Below are 18489 nucleotides of genomic sequence, written 5' to 3'. Positions count from 1 at the left end.
ACCCGGTGTTACGGTTTAAGAGGCGACCGTGTTAACTGGCGACTTATCAGCCGAATACGTCCGTTGTTGTCGTGGTTACGACGGCCGTTGGAAAAATAGGATAGAGAACACGTATAGCTGTCCTCGTGAATGCCGCTTTGGTTTAATGTTGTAATACAGTGTCGCGTCAAACCATATACATAATAAAATATACTATACCAATTAAACAATGCGGCATTCACGGGGGTATAGCTACGTGTTTCCTTCCTATTTTCAACACCTGTCTAACTACGACAACAACGGACGCGTTCGGTTCAAAGTCGCCAGTTAACACGGTCGCTTCTTAAACCGTAACACCGTTTAACAGGCGACACACAGGGCAGACGGCGAACAGGAGACACGAAGTCCACCCCAAATAATAATAACCTCTCGGGGTTATAATCCGGTGAAGATGAGCAGGATTGCGGGAGTTCTGCGGCGCACGTTTGGAATAGTGCGCGAGCACGTCGGGACAGATACGTTTGGGAATAAATATTACGCAATCCCAGAGCAGAAGACATGGACAGGTAAATTAAGCCCAGTTGAGCTAACATTAGCCAGCCGTGGATTCGTTTAAAGTTACAACATTGACCCCTGCAGAGATATGAAGATAGCAGCGATTACACTTAATCCAGCCTGTGTCGTCCCCGGTTGTTTTCACCTTGACACACTTTGCCTATTCACCCAGTGTGTTTTATATGTCTTGCTACGGACACTGAACATTGATTTCCCAGTGATGTATTTTGTATTTTGCATGTGCCGCCGCTCCCTTCCTAAAATGTGTTCACCTTTTGCCATTTCACCCTCGTTGTACACACGGCTCGCCACTAGGTGGCGCCACCGCCTCAATTAGAAGGTTAATTACTTCTCTTAAAGGGGGTCAATAAGATTGTTATCAGGGTTCGTACGGCCATGGAAAACCTGGAAAAGTCATGGCATTTTAAAATGGTCATTTCCAGGCCTGGAAAAGTCATGGAAAAAAACTTAAATCATCAAAGTTTTGGAAAAGTCATGGAAATTTGTTATAATCACATGTTCATTTATGGCGAGTTTGAAATAATTAATATGTTTTTTAAAGAAAGACGCTCAAAATAGAAGCCGGCGTACGCTCTCGATACGCAACATTTTCTAAATTTGTCATGTTTATACCGAGATTTCAGTTTGGTCATGGAAATTTGGTTTAAAGTCCTGGAAAAGTCCTGGAAATCCACTGGTCAAAATGTGTAAGAACCCTGTGTTATTACACGTCTGCATTTAATGCAGCTCACTGCAGTTAAGATTTCATTAATTTTAGGGAGGATGGGGACAATGCTGGCCTCCGCCTCTGTCAGCGGCCCTTCGAAGAGGAGAAGAGTCTTTTCCGCCGTTGCAGGCGAAATGATGACTTTGTCTGTGAAGAGGCTTTAGAAGGAGGTCACATGTCCCCGGTGAGCCGTGGCGGCGCTGCAGAACATCGTGCTCACGCCAAGCAGTAGAACTGTGTCATCGGGATAATCCGCCGTCTCTGGCTGAGAGGAGGCCGATGGCTCCCCTCAGCTCCCCTCAATTGTAGAATCACAGATCGAGGTGTTTACAAAAGAATCTCGAGCTGCCCGTGCTCCCCGAATCCAGAGATATACAGGACTGTCTCAGAAAATTAGAATATTGTGATAAAGTTCTTTATTTTCTGTAATGCAATTAAAAAAACAAAAATGTCATGCATTCTGGATTCATTACAAATCAACTGAAATATTGCAAGCCTTTTATTCTTTTAATATTGCTGATTATGGCTTACAGCTTAAGAAAACTCTAAAATCCTATCTCATAAAATTTTAATATTTCCTCAGACCAAGTAAAAAAAAGATTTATAATAGCTGAGTGTTTGTCAAGGCTCAGGAAACCCTTGCAGGTGTTTCGAGTTAATTAGACAATTCAAGTGATTTGTTTAATACCCTACTAGTATACTTTTTCATGATATTCTAATATTTAGAGATAGGATATTTGAGTTTTCTTAAGCTGTAAGCCATAATCAGCAATAAATCAGAATAAAAGGCTTGCAATATTTCAGTTGATTTGTAATGAATCCAGAATGCATGACATTTTTGTTTTTTTAATTGCATTACAGAAAATAAAGAACTTCATCACAATATTCTAATTTTCTGAGACAGTCCTGTATATATAATACAAATGATTTAATAATACAAGAAAGAGGATCATTGGTACATACGTGGTCCGCAGCCCGTTGGCCCCTTTCTTATGTCTTGATTTAAAAGATAGACTCTCATATTTACGTGTGCAAGTATAAATAAACATTACAACTCCACACATCAGGGGTCAGAAGAGCGCAACCTTTTTTTCGCACCAGACAAGGCGCGAAGTTGACCGACCGCGGTCGCCCTTCGGCTTATTAGCAGCAACGGGTCAAGCCTTGTGATATTGACCACCGTGATGATGTCTGTGTGGAGCTCACTGTTTGAATGTGTCCATTATGGGAATAATCCTATCCCACCTCCACATGCCTGTGTTTGTCTCCCTCTCTTGGTGCAACGTTATACGACTTCCCTCAAGCTTTTTGTTGTTGTTGTGGTCTGAATAGTGCAAACATTCAGGAGCACTTTTCCAAGGGGGTGGGGGAACTAAGATGGAACCCCCCCCCCCCCACACACACACAGATATTTTGCCGTAGAGGGACCAAGCCCGGTTTTATCTCACCCGACTTGACGCTCCTTCACCTTTTCTCAGCAGTTTGGTGGGGGGGGGGGGGAACTTGCGCCCACCTCGTATTTATAATTCATTACAAGGCTGCTCCTCCACCCCTGGCTGTCAGACTATTCAAATGAGACATCACTGAAGCCCATTTTCTAGCCCGCTGCAGGAGACCGTATCCACGGCCCAATAACGATGACTGACGCTGCCGAGGGGCGAGTCGGCCTGAAGAGGAAGAAAAAAGATGGTTTCCGACCGAACACACTCGTAAACGCCAGACGGGTTCATACGCATGCACAATCATATATATATATATATATATATATATATATATATAGAGTGTGCATGAGTGTTCTTATATATAGGTTTATATTAAACGATTAGAAATATATGGCACATACATTGTCCTTCCTTTCTTTCTGCCACTCACCTTGTGGAAATGAAGCAGATGCATTATTCAGTCCATATGTCTGGCTAAAGCAGGCTCTGTTTGATCTTAAACTGATAGGCCGTGCGTGGGCTCAGGGCCTTAAGGTGAGGAGTCTCTCTCTGCCTCCTTCTTCCTTTCATTTGTCCCTCCCTGGTGTTCAGTCAATCCCTCTCCACCTGTTATCGATGCCTTGCTGCTCCACTTTTCTCCCTCTCTGTCTGTTTTCTTGGGCGTAAGCAACTCCGTGTGTGGCGGACTGTGTATCAGAGGACGTTCAGAGAAATCAAAGTCAGCCCTCAATTCCTTGCTTTATGGGACTCCGTCCAATCTGATCCACCCAGATTACTCCTGACATTGACCCCCCCCCCCCCCCCCAGTTAGTCCTTCCTTCCCTCGCCCCTCCCCGTCACTTCTGCATCTCGATTCTCTCTCTTCCTTTATTTTTTCCCCCTCCTTTTGAAGGGAGTCCGGTGAAGATTTCTATTCAGCACATTAGAATCGTTGAGCAGTGCGGAGGGCTAGGCCCAGCAGAGTGCTTTCTACACCCCCCCCCCCCCTCTCTCCTCAGATGCGGCTGCACATCAAAATGAAACGGCCCGAGTCTGAAGTCCACGTCGAGAGAGGCAGAATGTCCGTCTCTGTCTTTGAGAAAAGGTCCAGCCAAGAGCGGAGAGAACCGCGCTGTCGGCTGAGGAGCTCCAGCGATTGTCGTCTGTGGCAACAGGAGAAAGCCACCGGCGATCTGGCCGCCGGTCTTCAGAAGGTCTTTTGCCTCGGTGAGCCGGCTCCATCGAGCCGAACAGAGGATCTGTGTTCTTCTCTCTCTCCCCCGGGCCCGGCTCTGCCTCGCGCCGCCCGGATGAAAGCGCGGCGTCCTCGTTCGTCTTCGGCAGCGCGCCCGCCGCTCTGACGCCCGGCCTCCCCTCCCTTTATTTAGGAAGAGAGGCGCACTGACATTATCGGCCGCTGCAGGCACATTTGAAAATAATTGCCTGTATGATTGCTATTTTTCTTCCCTCTTTGAGGAGCTGTAGCCATTGTCTTGGAATCAATGGCTGCTCAATACTGGACAGGGGAAAGGCAGTTTCCTTTCATGTCCCGGTGAAAAGGATGTATTTTTAGTGCTATTCATTTTAGCTGTGTGTGTGTGTGTGTGTGTGTGCCATGCAGTTTTAATCTATTGGTCGTCTCTGCTGTGTGGAGAATGGAAGGGATTCCGAGGTTCTTCAGGGGTGCGCCGCGCTGTTGCAGAGAAAAGATGCATTGACTTGTCGTCCTATCACTATCCCTCTCTCTTTGTCTATTATTTATTTGATTCCCCAGCTCTGTTCTATGAAGTGAAAAACTGAAAAGGCCTCAGTTCTGCTATTTCAGGATGGGTGACTGGGGATTGAGGGAGGAGGGGTGTGTTGTTGTTGTTGTTGTGTGTGTGTGTGTGTGTGAGTGCATGCACACCAGTTGTATTTGCTTTGTATTTTAGTTGTGTTTTTTTTAAAGGAGAAGAAGAAAAAAATCTGCGATTGTGTGTTTTCTCTCCACTTCATGCTCAAACACACTGAACACAACAACAGATGGCCGCGTGTCATCAGAGCGTTGATTCAAGCCGCATATTTCCGCGGAAAGAGTCGCAGCGGAGAGAGACGAGGGTCCAAATGGCTGCTCATCCTGCCACAAGTCCTCCCCAGGGTGTGATGGAGGGAGGTTTATCCCAGCGTAGGACGCCCAGTCGGCGATGTCCGGAGCCGCCGCGGTAAATCACGTTAATTGATCGGCAGCTTTGCAACGCGCGGGGTTTAAATGAAGGTTATTTAATCATTATGGGGAAACCAAGTGGGTTTAGCTCCTCTTGCTTTGTACTGTTTGCCAAGTGTGTGTTTGTATGTGGTGGAGCGTCACGGAGTGGCTTAACTACTTCATTAAAAAGGCATTTGAAAAGATGGATGCTAAAAATGAGAAACGGGCACATTTACGTCGTATGCTCGAGGATCGCAAGCGGGCCCGGCTCCAATATCAGGCGGATCTGTCGTCACGCTGCACATCAACAGGAGATCTGCATCCGGACGTCTCCTGACTTTGATTTGAATGCGATCAATCAGAAGGAAGACAACAAATCAATCAGATTCCTTTCTCTTTCTTTCTTTTACCGTTTGGCGTGGTCGTGATTCACCGTCCGGTCCATTCGTCTCTCTCTTCCTTTCTCTCTCTCTCTCTGGTCGGATGGCCGGCGGGATGCTTCGACGCCTCGGGGCTCCTCGTCCGTCAGGAACTCGGCCAGAAAGACGTCTCCCGGAGCCCGCCGCCGCTTATTCAGTTCAGAATATTTAAATAAAGCAGGCGGGCAGAAATGAGGCTCGGAGTGAGGGAGGAGAGATAAGGCCGGAGGAGATTCGCGGAGGGCGGGGTATAGAAAGTGAGTGACAAAGAACAAGGGGGATGCTGACATACGGGATGAAATTATAGAGTGGGGGAAGGATGGAGAGAGTGGAAGTGGAGGGAGGGTTTCTGGCAGAAAGAGGGTGAAATGAGTGGGTGGTACAGGCAGGCGGATAGAGGGGGAGAGAGGGAAGGTGGAGGTAGGTTAATGGAGGAAGAGCGTGGAGGGGACTGGAAGGGAAAGCAAGGGGGTTGGATGATAGTGATTGAGGTGAATAGAAAGGGGTGGACAGCTTGGTGTGTGGACATCATACGCATGGGACCTTAGAGGAGCCGGGGATGAAGGAGGAGGAAGAGGAGGAGGAGGAGGGGGGACAGCGCTCACAAAGGATGCTGGCTTCCTGGCTCGCCGCGGTCCTCTTCTTGAACCCAGCCGGGTTGGGGTGGAGGCTTCAAGAGGACGGGCGGTCTTGAGTGGAAGGGGCTAAAGTGTCCCTTCCACCCTCAAGTGCGCCTGCGTTTAGTTAAAAGTGACACGCGGGGGAAATCAAGTATTCTTTTCAGCGCGTTATTGCTTTTTATATGAATTATTCTCCTCGATTCCGCCGCGAGTCGCTCGGACCTCGGCGGGCTCGACGGGGACAAGCAGAACGAGGGCGGAAATAAAAAGCCCAGCAGCCGACGGCTCCTCCTCCAACGCCTGGCCTTTTCCCTCGAAACCTCATCCCGTGCCACCAGGTTCAGGGCTAATAGGTAACCATGGTTACAGGCCTCACACATCCCCGAAAAAAAATGTCCAGGAGGAAGAGAGAGAGAGAGAGAGAGGGTGTCGGCATTGGTACCTGGTTGCCCTTGTATCACTGATGCCTATCGGATCACTCCATCTTCATGAAGCTGTCCATTGCCATGCCGGTATCGGTCCCCCGTCCCTCTCTAGCAGACCGCTCAGCCGGAGAGGAATAAACGAGGCTCCGAGCACGGAGGAGTCGGGCCTAAGAACTCGCCGCTCGTCCGCCGCACGGCCGCGAAGACGGAGGAAGACGCTCTGTGCTCCATCGAGAGGGCGAGCCGGGGGCTGCAAAGCGGGAGCTCTCGTCTGCCTCGCAATCTGTTCAGAGACGAGCAGACGCGCTGTTTTTGTGTGTGTGCGTTTCTTTGCAGGATGGACGGCGACGGCGAGGAGCGCGTCCGCCCGGTGGAGTCGGACGCAGACCGCACATTCGGTTTTAGTTCTCGTCGATGAGTTTTTAGGGCTCTCCGTACCTGGATGATGCCAGTCGAAGAGTGCTCCCCTGTCATCTGCTTCCGTAATCAAAGACAGGAGAGGGGGAGGGAGAGAGGGAGAGAGGAGAGAGAGAGAGGGGGGGAGAGAGAGAGAGAGAGAGGAGAGGGGAGAGAGAGAGAGGGGGAGAGAGAGAGAGAGGGAGAGAGAGAGAGGGGGAGAGAGAGAGGGGAGAGAGAGAGGGAGAGAGAGAGAGAGGAGGAGAGGAGAGAGAGAGAGAGAGGGGAGAGAGAGGGAGGGAGGGAGAGAGAGGGGGGGAGAGGAGAGAGAGGGAGGGAGCGAGAGGGGGAGAGAGAGAGGGAGAGAGAGAGGAGAGAGGGAGAGAGGGAGAGAGAGGGAGGGAGGGGAGAGAGGGAGGGGAGAGAGAGAGGGAGGGGAGAGAGAGAGAGGGAGAGAGAGGGAGAGAGAGAGAGAGAGGGGGAGAGAGGGAGAGACACACACACATTGTGGAGGTGAAAAACCTCTCAGGTCGCCCCCAGCAGCACTCACCTGGGAGCCGATGTGTGAAGTCGGGTGTTTTATGTGCATGTGTGTGTGTGTGTGTTGAAGCAGGTGATGGAGTTTAGCGGGGTGTTTTCAGGGTTCAAAGAGCAACCCTTCCACGCACATCACGTCTCCTTCTAACGAACGGGAAGGATCGGCGTACCCGCCGTGTGATTGGCTCCTGAACCCGGCTGCCAAGGCAACCCCCTCACCCGTCCCGCCTCCTCCCGGTCCCTCGCCCCTCCTCCCCCGGGTTCCCGCAGCCGGGCTCACAGATGAGTGGCGCTCAGACAGGTGAGATGGCTCATGAATATTTATGCGGTGGGATTTCATTCCTCCTGCCGCTGGCCCCTCCCCCTCCCCAACGCAGCGCTGCGTTTGTCCTTCACGGTAAGAGGCGGCGTCCTCGCTCCCGTCCCTCAGGTTAATCTGCCTGCTCTCTAGCCTGTGTGTGTGTGTGTGTGTGTGTGTGTGTGTGTGTGCTGGTAAGTGGGTTTCCCAGAGTGAGTGATGAGAAGGCAGACCTGTCACAAGGGGCCCCGCTGAGATCGAGAGCTCTAACACCTTTCATATCTCTCTCTTCTCTCTGAGGCCTGAACTGTGAAGCAGAAAGATAGCGTACACCCAATGTGCTGACTGTCTGACACATCTGACTTTATACAGACTTATGAAGCTAACACTAAGGATTATATAATTCACTTTCTCGTAGAATTGATAATCAGTGGATCTTGACGTTTTTCCAGGTAGAAATAGAAAAGTTACTGGTTGAATATTGTTATCAACTTAACTTTTGATTTTAAAAAACTTTACTTTATTTTTTATATTTTAATTGGGGTAAAAAAAACATTTAAATGGTTGATTCCAGCTTTTTAATTTGAAGGATTTTTTCTTATATATCCTATATATATTTTTTAACGTTTTGACTGTTGATCAAACAAAGTAAATCATTTTAAGATATAACTTTGAGCCACTATTTGTATTGTTGCCGTTGCAGGCAGCGCACCATGTCAACAATGTGGCCGGCCGATCAGGAAGTGCATTCTGCAATACCCCCGATGTCCACAAGTCAGGCGACTGCTTTTTTCTATCTTCCATCTTTCTCAAATCATTCCATCCAGCTCATGTGAGAAGCGATCGCGGTCCGTCGCTTCTGAAATCCTGTCGTGTGTTTGCAGAGCGCTCCAGATCGTGACCTTGGCCCGTGCCGTGTTCTGCACCGGTCCCAGCTCGGGGATTGCCGAGCAAGACCACCCCCCACACCTCCACCCCCCAATCAGTGCGACCGGCCTCCTCCCGATGTGCACGCGGTGGAAGGATCAGCCGTGTTTCATAAATATATGTACACACTGTATTTGTTATTCAAATCCGAGCATCATAAAAGCCGCGGTGGAACGGGTTTAGTCACGCTGCAAAAGCAAGAGGACAAGAGGAGAGCCGTGTTGGAGTGTGTGTGTGGGGGGGGGGAAGTGTGTGCCTCTCTTTCTGCTCATTAGCTGTCGTAGTTAAGCGCATTGCTTGTGGGGGCTGCGCCATGCCATGTCCGTCGTGTACACACGGAGAGGATCCGTCTCATCGGGAGCGTACCTGTTCAACGCCGCCTTTTGTTTGCTGGCAGTTATTTAAGGCGCGCATGTAAACGTGTGCGTGGATCACAGGATGTGTTCTCGCACGTCGGCGGGCCGAGGATGCCGTTTTTTTTTCTTTTTCCGCGAGACCCGGATATCAGAAAACTATGAAGCTGCAGAGCTTTGAGCCTTTGAAGCCTCTCGTGACAATCTAGTGGGAGCCGACGCAGAAACCAAAGCAATCGCCTCATTAGCTGACCTGATTCCTACATAGGCTGGATGAAGTATGGATGAGACGAGGGACAAGGACTAAGGAAAGAGACGAGGGACAAGGACTAAGGAAAGGGACAAGGACTAAGGAAAGGGACAAGGACTTAGGAAAGGGACAAGGACTAAGGAAAGAGATGAGAGACAAGGACTAAGGAAAGGGACGAGGGACAAGGACTAAGGAAAGAGATGAGAGACAAGAACTAAGGAAAGAGACAAGGACAAGGACTAAGGAAAGAGACGAGGGACAATGACTAAGGAAAGAGACGAGGGACAAGGACTAAGGAAAGAGACGAGGGACAAGGACTAAGGAAAGAGACGAGGGACAAGGACTAAGGAAAGGGACAAGGACTAAGGAAAGAGATGAGAGACAAGGACTAAGGAAAGAGACTAGGGACAATGACTAAGGAAAGAGATGAGGGACAATGACTAAGGAAAGAGACGAGGGACAAGGACTAAGGAAAGGGACAAGGACTAAGGAAAGGGACAAGGACTAAGGAAAGGGACGAGGGACAAGGACTAAGGAAAGAGACGAGGGACAAGGACTAAGGAAAGGGACAAGGACTAAGGAAAGGGACAAGGACTTAGGAAAGGGACAAGGACTAAGGAAAGAGATGAGAGACAAGGACTAAGGAAAGGGACGAGGGACAAGGACTAAGGAAAGAGATGAGAGACAAGGACTAAGGAAAGGGATGAGGGACAAGGACTAAGGAAAGAGAAGAGGGACAAGGACTAAGGAAAGGGACAAGGACTAAGGAAAGAGAAGATGGACAAGGACTAAGGAAAGAGACAAGGACTTAGGAAAGGGACAAGGACTAAGGAAAGAGATGAGAGACGAGGACTAAGGAAAGAGACAAGGACTTAGGAAAGGGACAAGGACTAAGGAAAGAGATGAGAGACAAGGACTAAGGAAAGAGAAGAGGGACAAGGACTAAGGAAAGAGATGAGAGACAAGGACTAAGGAAAGAGAAGAGGGACAAGGACTAAGGAAAGAGACAAGGACTTAGGAAAGGGACGAGGGACAAGGACTAAGGAAAGGGACAAGGATGAAGGAAAGGGACAAGGACTAAGGAAAGAGACGAGGGACAAGGACTAAGGAAAGAGACAAGGACAAGGACTAAGGAAAGAGACAAGGACAAGGACTAAGGAAAGAGACGAGGGACAATGACTAAGGAAAGAGACAAGGACAAGGACTAAGGAAAGACGAGGGACAAGGACTAAGGAAAGAGACAAGGACAAGGACTAAGGAAAGAGACGAGGGACAAGGACTAAGGAAAGAGACGAGGGACAAGGACTAAGGAAAGAGACAAGGACAAGGACTAAGGAAAGAGACGAGGGACAAGGACTAAGGAAAGAGACGAGGGACAAGGACTAAGGAAAGGGACAAGGACTTAGGAAAGGGACAAGGACTAAGGAAAGAGATGAGAGACAAGGACTAAGGAAAGGGACGAGGGACAAGGACTAAGGAAAGAGATGAGAGACAAGGACTAAGGAAAGGGACAAGGACTAAGGAAAGGGACAAGGACTAAGGAAAGAGACGAGGACTAAGGAAAGGGACGAGGACTAAGGAAGTATGGAAGGAGTGGTGCTCATCGTGCTCATCAGGCGGGGCACATCTTCACGGGGAGGAAACCACTTCCACTTCAGCGAGCGCCGCCTCCCGCTCCGCTTCTGAGCGCCATGGCTCATCCGTCGCCGTGGCGATGCGTCGTGGCTGAAGTGAACATTAAGGCCGCCGGTCTGCCGGGTCACGGAGGCGGTTGCCTCCATTTGTCCGCGTCCAGTCAGCTGCGGAGCAACGGTGATGGAATCCTGACAGATCGTCTGTGTTTGGAGCGTGTTGTTTTCCCCGCCCGTCCATTTCTCTTCCTCGAGCCATGTTTGCCATGCATCATCACTCTCTCCCTCCCTCCTTCCTTCTACCTCCTTCTTTCTTGCCTCATCATTTCTTCGAGGGATGTGAGCGATGCGCAGACATCCGGCTACCTGCGAGGAGAGACTCTGGAAGCGCTTGTGACGAGAGAGCGCCGTCGGTCTAAAGCAACTGGCTCTTTTTTAAATTCTCTCGCTCCCCCATATTATTATTTTTGTAAATATTTATTTTGATTTGTACAAATTAGCAAGACAGGACATTAAGGATACAATACAAAGTAAAAAAGAGAAATAAAAGGGTGAAGAACAACAACAAAATAAATAGATAATGGATACAAAATAATTAGAAAAACCACAGCACATAACACATTCGCACATCACCACTATAAGTACATTGTGACACGTTGCTAGCCGTCACCAGTAGGTTCTCCCTATAAGCATCATGAACGGAGTAGTCGGGGGGGATGTTTGGCAATATCTTTTATTCGTCTAGACCACAGACAGCGTCTCTGCTCAGCACTCCACCCCGTCTTCAGTCCATCCAGCTCCTTTAAAGACCAAGCCTCACAGATACACAAAACACAGATTGTCATCAGCTGGACTAATTACCCATCAGACCAGCTGATGACAATCAGACACCGTTCCCTGAACCACACCCCCGCTCCACCCACTCTGCAGCCGAGCCTACACACCCCCCACTGCCACATACATATTTAAGGTTACATCATCAAATCAAGTCAGCATCAGTACCAGTGTTTTTAATCTGGCACAGCAAAGTCCACCCCGGAGGGGTCCACCACGTCTAAGACTGGTTGCTCCCCCTTCTTCTGTCTCCATCTCCCTCCGTTGTCCCCCGCCCCGTCCCATCTCCCTCCGTCTCCACGCCATCGTGCGCCAGCCAAACTTGTCTAATCAGCAGATTCGACCCAAAATAATTGGCGGCGGCCTCGCTGCTCGCGGAGCGTCGTGCTGTCTACAGATCGGGAGAGGAGCGCTTAATATTCCACGTTCTCTGTGATATCTGACCTCTTTTGTCTCCGGCTCGGCTCGATGTTGATTTTTGGAGGGCATTGTTAGCCGGAGCGCCGCGATTGGACGAGCCCGTGAGCGAGGGGGGCCGTGGTTGGTCGGGTTAAAAAGGAGGCTGATTTGCATAACGGCTTAGCCCAGATTTGGAGCCACTCAGCGAGATCTGAGGAGAAGGGCCCGCGGGCCGCGAGGTAATCATCCGTGTCCCATCACGGCGCCGTCGTCCCTCTGCGTGTCTGGTGTCCGTCTGTCTGCGCGGAGCAGGAGACCCGGAGCGTGGCGTCTGCGTTTCGTCGGACGCAGCGCTGGTGAGCATCGCTCGCTTTCGCTGCCTTTTTTATCCACTTTGTTTTCAGTGTGTGTGTGTGTGTTGTTTTCCAGGCAGGCCGCTTCGAGCCAGGCGGATCGTCGAGCCGGCCAATCCTACAGAATATGAGTATTTAGAGGGCGACATACCGATAGAGTGGGACGGTAAGTCTGGACCACAGCCACGCCGCCGCATGCTTCACCCGCCACCAACACGCATACCTGTGAACCCGCCGCATGCTTCACCCGCCACCGACACGCATACCTGTGAACCCGGCGCATGCTTCACCCGCCACCGACACGCATACCTGTGAACCCGGCGCATGCTTCACCCGCCACCGACACGCATACCTGTGAACCCGCCGCATGCTTCACCGCCACCAACACGCATACCTGTGAACCCGCCGCATGCTTCACCGCCACCAACACGCATACCTGTGAACCCGCCGCATGCTTCACCCGTCACCAACACGCATACCTGTGAACCCGCCGCATGCTTCACCCGTCACCGACACGCATACCTGTGAACCCGCCGCATGCTTCACCCGTCACCAACATGCATACCTGTGAACCCGCCGCATGCTTCACCCGTCACCGACACGCATACCTGTGAACCCGCCGCATGCTTCACCGCCACCAACACGCATACCTGTGAACCCGCCGCATGCTTCACCCGCCACCGACACGCATACCTGTGAACCCGCCGCATGCTTCACCCGCCACCGACACGCATACCTGTGAACCCGCCGCATGCTTCACCCGCCACCGACACGCATACCTGTGAACCCGCCGCATGCTTCACCCGTCACCAACACGCATACCTGTGAACCCGCCGCATGCTTCACCGCCCACCAACACACATACCTGTGAACCCGCCGCATGCCCGTCACACCCAGAGCTGCACTAACTCCTGGCTGCATCTTTTTTGGGCCGAGGCTAATCCACTGATTTTGTTGTTGGTGCGTTTCATACAGGAAAAAAACGTGTTTCTGAGTTTATCAAAGCTGCTGCTGCTGTTTTCTATTCTTATCATGAAATATGTTTTCAAATTTCTTACAACTGGATGCAAACTGTTCCCTCGGTCTCAGGCTGGCTTCATCCACCTTAAAGCCCTCATCCTGCTTTACCCCGTCCCTCATGCATTTTCATCAGGATGCAAATAAGAAGGGGATAAAAGAGGCCGAGGATCCCTGCACTCGCTGGGGGAAGAGTTAGAAAATCTCTCTCTCTCTCTCTCTCTCTCTCTCTCTCTCCCTCTCTCTCTCTCCGGCTCCCTTGTAACCTGCTCTTCTGCGTAGCCGGCTCAGCCAACACAGAGCTCCTTAAAGAAGAAGGAGAGAAAAAGGCAGACAGACAGACGGACTTCTACTCGGGAGGAGAAAGGAGGACAGAGCTACCGATGGAGAATGACAGAGCGTGTACTTTCAAATCCAAAGATCAGAGACGATTCACACGCCGCTCGGCGGCCCCCGCCAAAGCGTGTCGAGTTTACCATGCGGATAACTTTTACCATTCTGCATGTTTCCCCGTGGTTCACTCAGGGAAATGAAACAAAAAAACAAAGTGAAAAACCCTGGATGCATCCCCCCCCCCGAACTAGCTCGTTTGGCACCGCGCTGCTGTAGTGCCCCGAAGCTCCAGTGATGCTGCAGCCTTCAAATATGACTGCAGGTTTTTGTTTGTGTGGGTGTTCTCACTCTTCTTCTTTTTTCCTCCCTACTCCTCCTCCAGCTTGGATCCGAGGCAGACGGAAGGAGCCCCCCTCCGCCAAGGTACGTCTCCCCCCCGCCGCCCGCTGTGCTGACGGTTGGCCTCTGGGGGCCGGTTACAGGGGAAGGGAGAGAAGGGAGGAGAGGCTTTGTTTTATCTCACCAACTGAATCCAGGAACTTTGGGGGACGGGTGTTAAAATAACCAGCGGCAGCTGAAGCGCATTGATGGCGAAGCGGAGAGCAGAGACAGCCTCTGAACGAGGAGCTGACACCATGTCCTAGTTTACTGCCTTTCTCTTTTTTTCACAGCAAAAGCCGGCATCTCTGCTTTTGTGTTTTTTTATTTTATTTCTGGCTGTCTCCAAGATTGGAACGGTGAAGGAGCGCCGTTTTCTTCTTCTTCTTCCCTTGCGTACCTCTCGCTGGGTTTATTGCTCTTTAAATGCGAGAATGCTGGAAATTATTTGGCTGGCGAAATGTGGGTCTATAGGAAATCCCTTGGAAGGCCGATACCCAGGCGCTCCTTGTATCTGCCTGTGCTCGCTCCGTGTCAGTGGCCGACGCCATCCCCTGCCTCCGTTGCCAGAACATTCTCTTCCAATTTTCTACCTTTCGTCTGCCCGATCGCTGCCACCGACAGCTGGACGGCGTTGACGTGGCCAAGGCTTCCCTCCCAGCGCATTACCTTACCCCTTGTCACGCTCCCTCTCTTCCCGGTCCAAGCCCACATAAATTGATTGGATTAAATCCTGTCATTAACAGGCTGGAAAAGCAGCTCAGTATGTTTGCCTCCCTCCCCAAAGCGAGGCTTTTTGGCCACGGTCCCCTCCCCCCCCCTCTCTCTCTTTTTCCAGTCCTTCCGTTCTGCCAGAACACAACAGCATTGTGCCCAAGTCCTCCCTTCATTGTTTGGCTTGTCGTGCTGGGGAGAGGCTCACGGCACCGGACACTCGCTGTGGCTCGAGTGGCTCAACTCTTCCACCGGTGAACGACAGCACGTTCCACTTCTGGCGGTTTCCCGTCGCGTTGGTTCGCCGATCCGATCCGAGCACGACGTTGTCAAGCGGTGTTGTTTAGGTGAATTTTTCGACACATTTGTTCCTGGAAGCTGCCCCGGTGCAACTTTTTGACTCTTAGGTAGTTTAACCCTCCTGTTATCTTCAAATGTACTCACATCTTTTCCCCTTTTTAACCACAGCAGTTAAAACCTCTAGGAAATTATTAGAATTAATATTGTTTCCCAAGTTTAAGTGTGAGGTACTTTATGTTTGTTTGTTGACGACCTAAATAGCCCTTTAAATAAATATAAATGTTTATTTCTTATATGATTTACACAGTGAAAAACAGCCTGGGGTCAAATTGACCCCGAAGAACACCGATGTTGTGTTCAGGACATTTAAAACATCTCATCGTGTGCATTTTAGGTTTTCCCAGTTGTCCCCAATAAATTAGGATATATACTTTATTAATCCCCAAGGGGAAATTAGTTCTCTGCATTTAACCCATCCTTAGTTATTAAGGAGCAGTGGGCTGCAGTGATGCGCCCGGGAAGCAACTGGGGGTTCAGTGCCTTGCTCAAGGACACTTCGACTTGCAACTAATGGGGAGAGCGGGGATCGACCCGACAACCTTGGGGTTGCAGGACGACCCCCTCACCCCACTGAGCTACAGCCGCCCCATGAAATATGAAGCAAAAAACATGATGTCCATCATTTTTTTAAAGACGTTAAACATTGAATGGGGTCAAATTGACCCCAAAGGTAACAGGAGGGTTAAGGAGGGAAAGCACCGTTTGGAGGTTCCAATAAGTGACAAATCACAGACTACATGTCATACCTGGGTTCCTGCAAGATATTCAGATCCCTCAAAACACACGGTTTTAGAAAAGCCTAGAATGTGTTTCCACGGGTCTTGAATGTCTTTTCTTTCCTGCATGTTTGCGGGCTGTCGGGAGGCGTTCCGCATGGATGCACTACAGGTGGCTGAGCTGTGACAGCAGGAGGAGTTTCAGCCTGCAACATCAAACCTAGACAGCGGGCGGGCGGCTCATCGATTTCATAAAGTGTTGATTTCAGCAAAAATTGAAATCAATGCATTTTAATCGGTCAATCGATCCCCCGCCGCTGGTCTGGGTTCAGGTCACGTAACCCGATTCTGTCACGAGGAATTCTTGTATGGCTGGGAGGTGCCGGCAAAAAATATGACATTAATGTCAATAACTCCCCGTGCTTCATACATAATTCTCGGCCACGTCATCCCTACTGGTTTTCCATCATCCTTTGACAGGCGTGGCCATGACATTTTTTTTATTAAATGGCATTCTGTGATCTATTCAACTGAATTTGGTCACCGCTGCCCTGAATATGCATGTGATATATACAGGGTTCGTACGGTCATGGAAAACCTGGAAAAGTCATGGAATTTTAAAATGGTCATTTCCAGGCCTGGAAAAGTCATGGAAAAAAACTTAAATCAAAGTTTTGGAAAAGTCATGGAAATGTGTTATATTCACATGTTCATTTACATCGAGTTTAAAATAATTCATATGTTTTTGAAAGGAAGACGCTCAAAATCTAAGCCGGCATGCGCTCTCATTCTATCAGCTCAATTTTTTTTTTTTCTCGTTGCAAGTGAACGCACCTGAACTGGAAGGTTCGCTGGCCAGAGCAACAGCAGCTCAGGAAGCGGTCGGGATAATGTAATTTGTTTCATTTAAGGTGTATTGTATGCTTTGTAATTCTCATTGTTTGAATACTACATTGTCAAAAATGTTCATCTGTACACCGAGAGTTCAGTTTGGTCATGGAGATTTGGTTTCAAGTCCTGGAAAAGTCCTGGAATTCCATCCGTCAACATGTGTAAGAACCCTGAGTATATCTGTGTGTCTTTTTTTCTTCTCTAGGAGATGCTGAAGAATGAGACGTTCAGGGTGAACATCAAGCTGAAGGCCAAGGAGGTGGAGGAGAAGGACCTGGCCCTACAAGCTAAGGAGCGCGAGGACGGTCTGGTGGCGACTTCGGCAAAGACCGCGGCGAAGGGCCACGCCTCCGCCGCCAGCTTCGGCAAGCAGGAGGTCAGCGAAGATCCCACGAGCACCGCCAACGCCTTCGAGCCCGGCTCCTGGAGGCCCAAGAAGTAGACGGAGACATCCACGTACATTTCATACAATCCAATCATAAAAAAATCCTGCAATAATAAATACTTCCCGTATGAAACTGGAATTCACTTTTGGTTGAGACGCTATAACTTCTGAAAAGACCGGTTGTATCAACTCTTCTCTGTTTCACGCAGGAAGTATTTATTTCAAGTTTTATTGGGCTGTACTACACAGTCCCGCTATATTGTAGACACACACGAGACATAAAGCGTCGCTCATCTTGAATCCGACCACAACTGAAATGGTTGTTCCCGTAGTCGGAGTTTACCAACTGCTGGATCGTGTTTAAGGGATGTTGTACATTTTTTTAATAAATTGTGACTATTTTCATTAAATTGCTATTTACTCCGTACCAGTAAAATAAAAGAGGAACGTATATCAAGTATTCGGCGATGACCAGACACATCGTGCAGTTTCCTTACATATCCCTGTGAGCGACATTTGGCATTGTAAAGATGAAAAGCATTTCTTACAGAGGGAGCACGTGGAAAAGTATGGAGGACTTAAGTATAAATAAATAAATGCATGAATAAATAAATGTTTAGATAAATACAGGAATAAATAAAGCTAATTTGCATACAAGGACACATAAATAAATGAATAAGTGTGGACACAGATAAATAAATGAAGAAATACAGAAATGTAGAAATATATTTATTTAATGATGTCCTGTTCAGTTATAACTTATATATATTCATTCCTGTATTTATTTATACATTTATTCTTGTATTTATTTATGTATACATTTATTTAAGCATTTATTTATTTATGCCTGTATTTATTTACTTATACATTTATTTATTTATTCTTGTATTTATTCATGCATTTATTTATTTATACTGAAGTTATTTTAAGTCCTCCATAGAAACTCCTGTGGGAACAACATTGATAAGAGCGCGGTTGACTCTAAAATCATCTGAGGCCATGAAACCGCGCTTCAATTAAATACGGTGTTCATGTTTCTGTTCGTCATGGAGGTGGCGTTGTTGCAGCATATTGATCCCCACTGAAGAAAGTTCAGCAGGGCTAAGAAAGTAAATAAAATCAGCATAAACTAGGTGATGTTTTTGATAACAAATATCACCAAATTGAAAAGGCATCCAAATTAGATGTATATAAAAATATATATATACAAAAGAATTGCCTGAATAACAATAAAATCTGCCTAAAACCATTCCAGTTCTCTTCTTTCAAGTTTATAATTAATAAAAGGCACATTTGAAGCAAGTTGGGTCTTTCATAACTTACATGAATAACCAGGAGTGGCTATTTAACCTACATCAACTTCTCACTGGTAAGTTCTTGTAACTT

The 18489-nt window shown here is 48.7% G+C and overlaps 1 protein-coding gene across 3 annotated transcripts; it reads left to right on the top strand.

Moving 5' to 3' along the window:
• Nucleotides 1-370: 370 nt before the first annotated feature.
• Nucleotides 371-18352, top strand: ndufaf2 (NADH:ubiquinone oxidoreductase complex assembly factor 2). 3 transcript variants are annotated; one of them, XM_056420178.1, is made up of 5 exons: nt 466-545; nt 3702-3909; nt 12386-12475; nt 14042-14082; nt 16924-18352. In XM_056420178.1, the coding sequence occupies exons 2-5, from the start codon at nt 3702-3704 to the stop codon at nt 17158-17160; spliced, it is 576 nt and encodes a 191-aa protein (XP_056276153.1). In that variant the 5' UTR covers nt 466-545; the 3' UTR covers nt 17161-18352. The 3 variants fall into 3 exon arrangements, with proteins under 3 accessions (XP_056276154.1, XP_056276153.1, XP_056276155.1); XM_056420179.1 differs by lacking the exon at nt 3702-3909 and having other exon boundaries at nt 371-545; XM_056420180.1 differs by lacking the exons at nt 466-545; nt 3702-3909 and adding an exon at nt 7295-7565.
• The last annotated feature ends 137 nt before the right edge of the window (nt 18353-18489 follow it).

The sequence above is a fragment of the Pseudoliparis swirei genome, chromosome 7, assembly GCF_029220125.1.
Source record: "Pseudoliparis swirei isolate HS2019 ecotype Mariana Trench chromosome 7, NWPU_hadal_v1, whole genome shotgun sequence".
NCBI lineage: Eukaryota > Metazoa > Chordata > Actinopteri > Perciformes > Liparidae > Pseudoliparis > Pseudoliparis swirei.
Note: the sequence above shows the minus strand (reverse complement) of the source record. Positions and strands in the feature narration are given on the sequence as shown.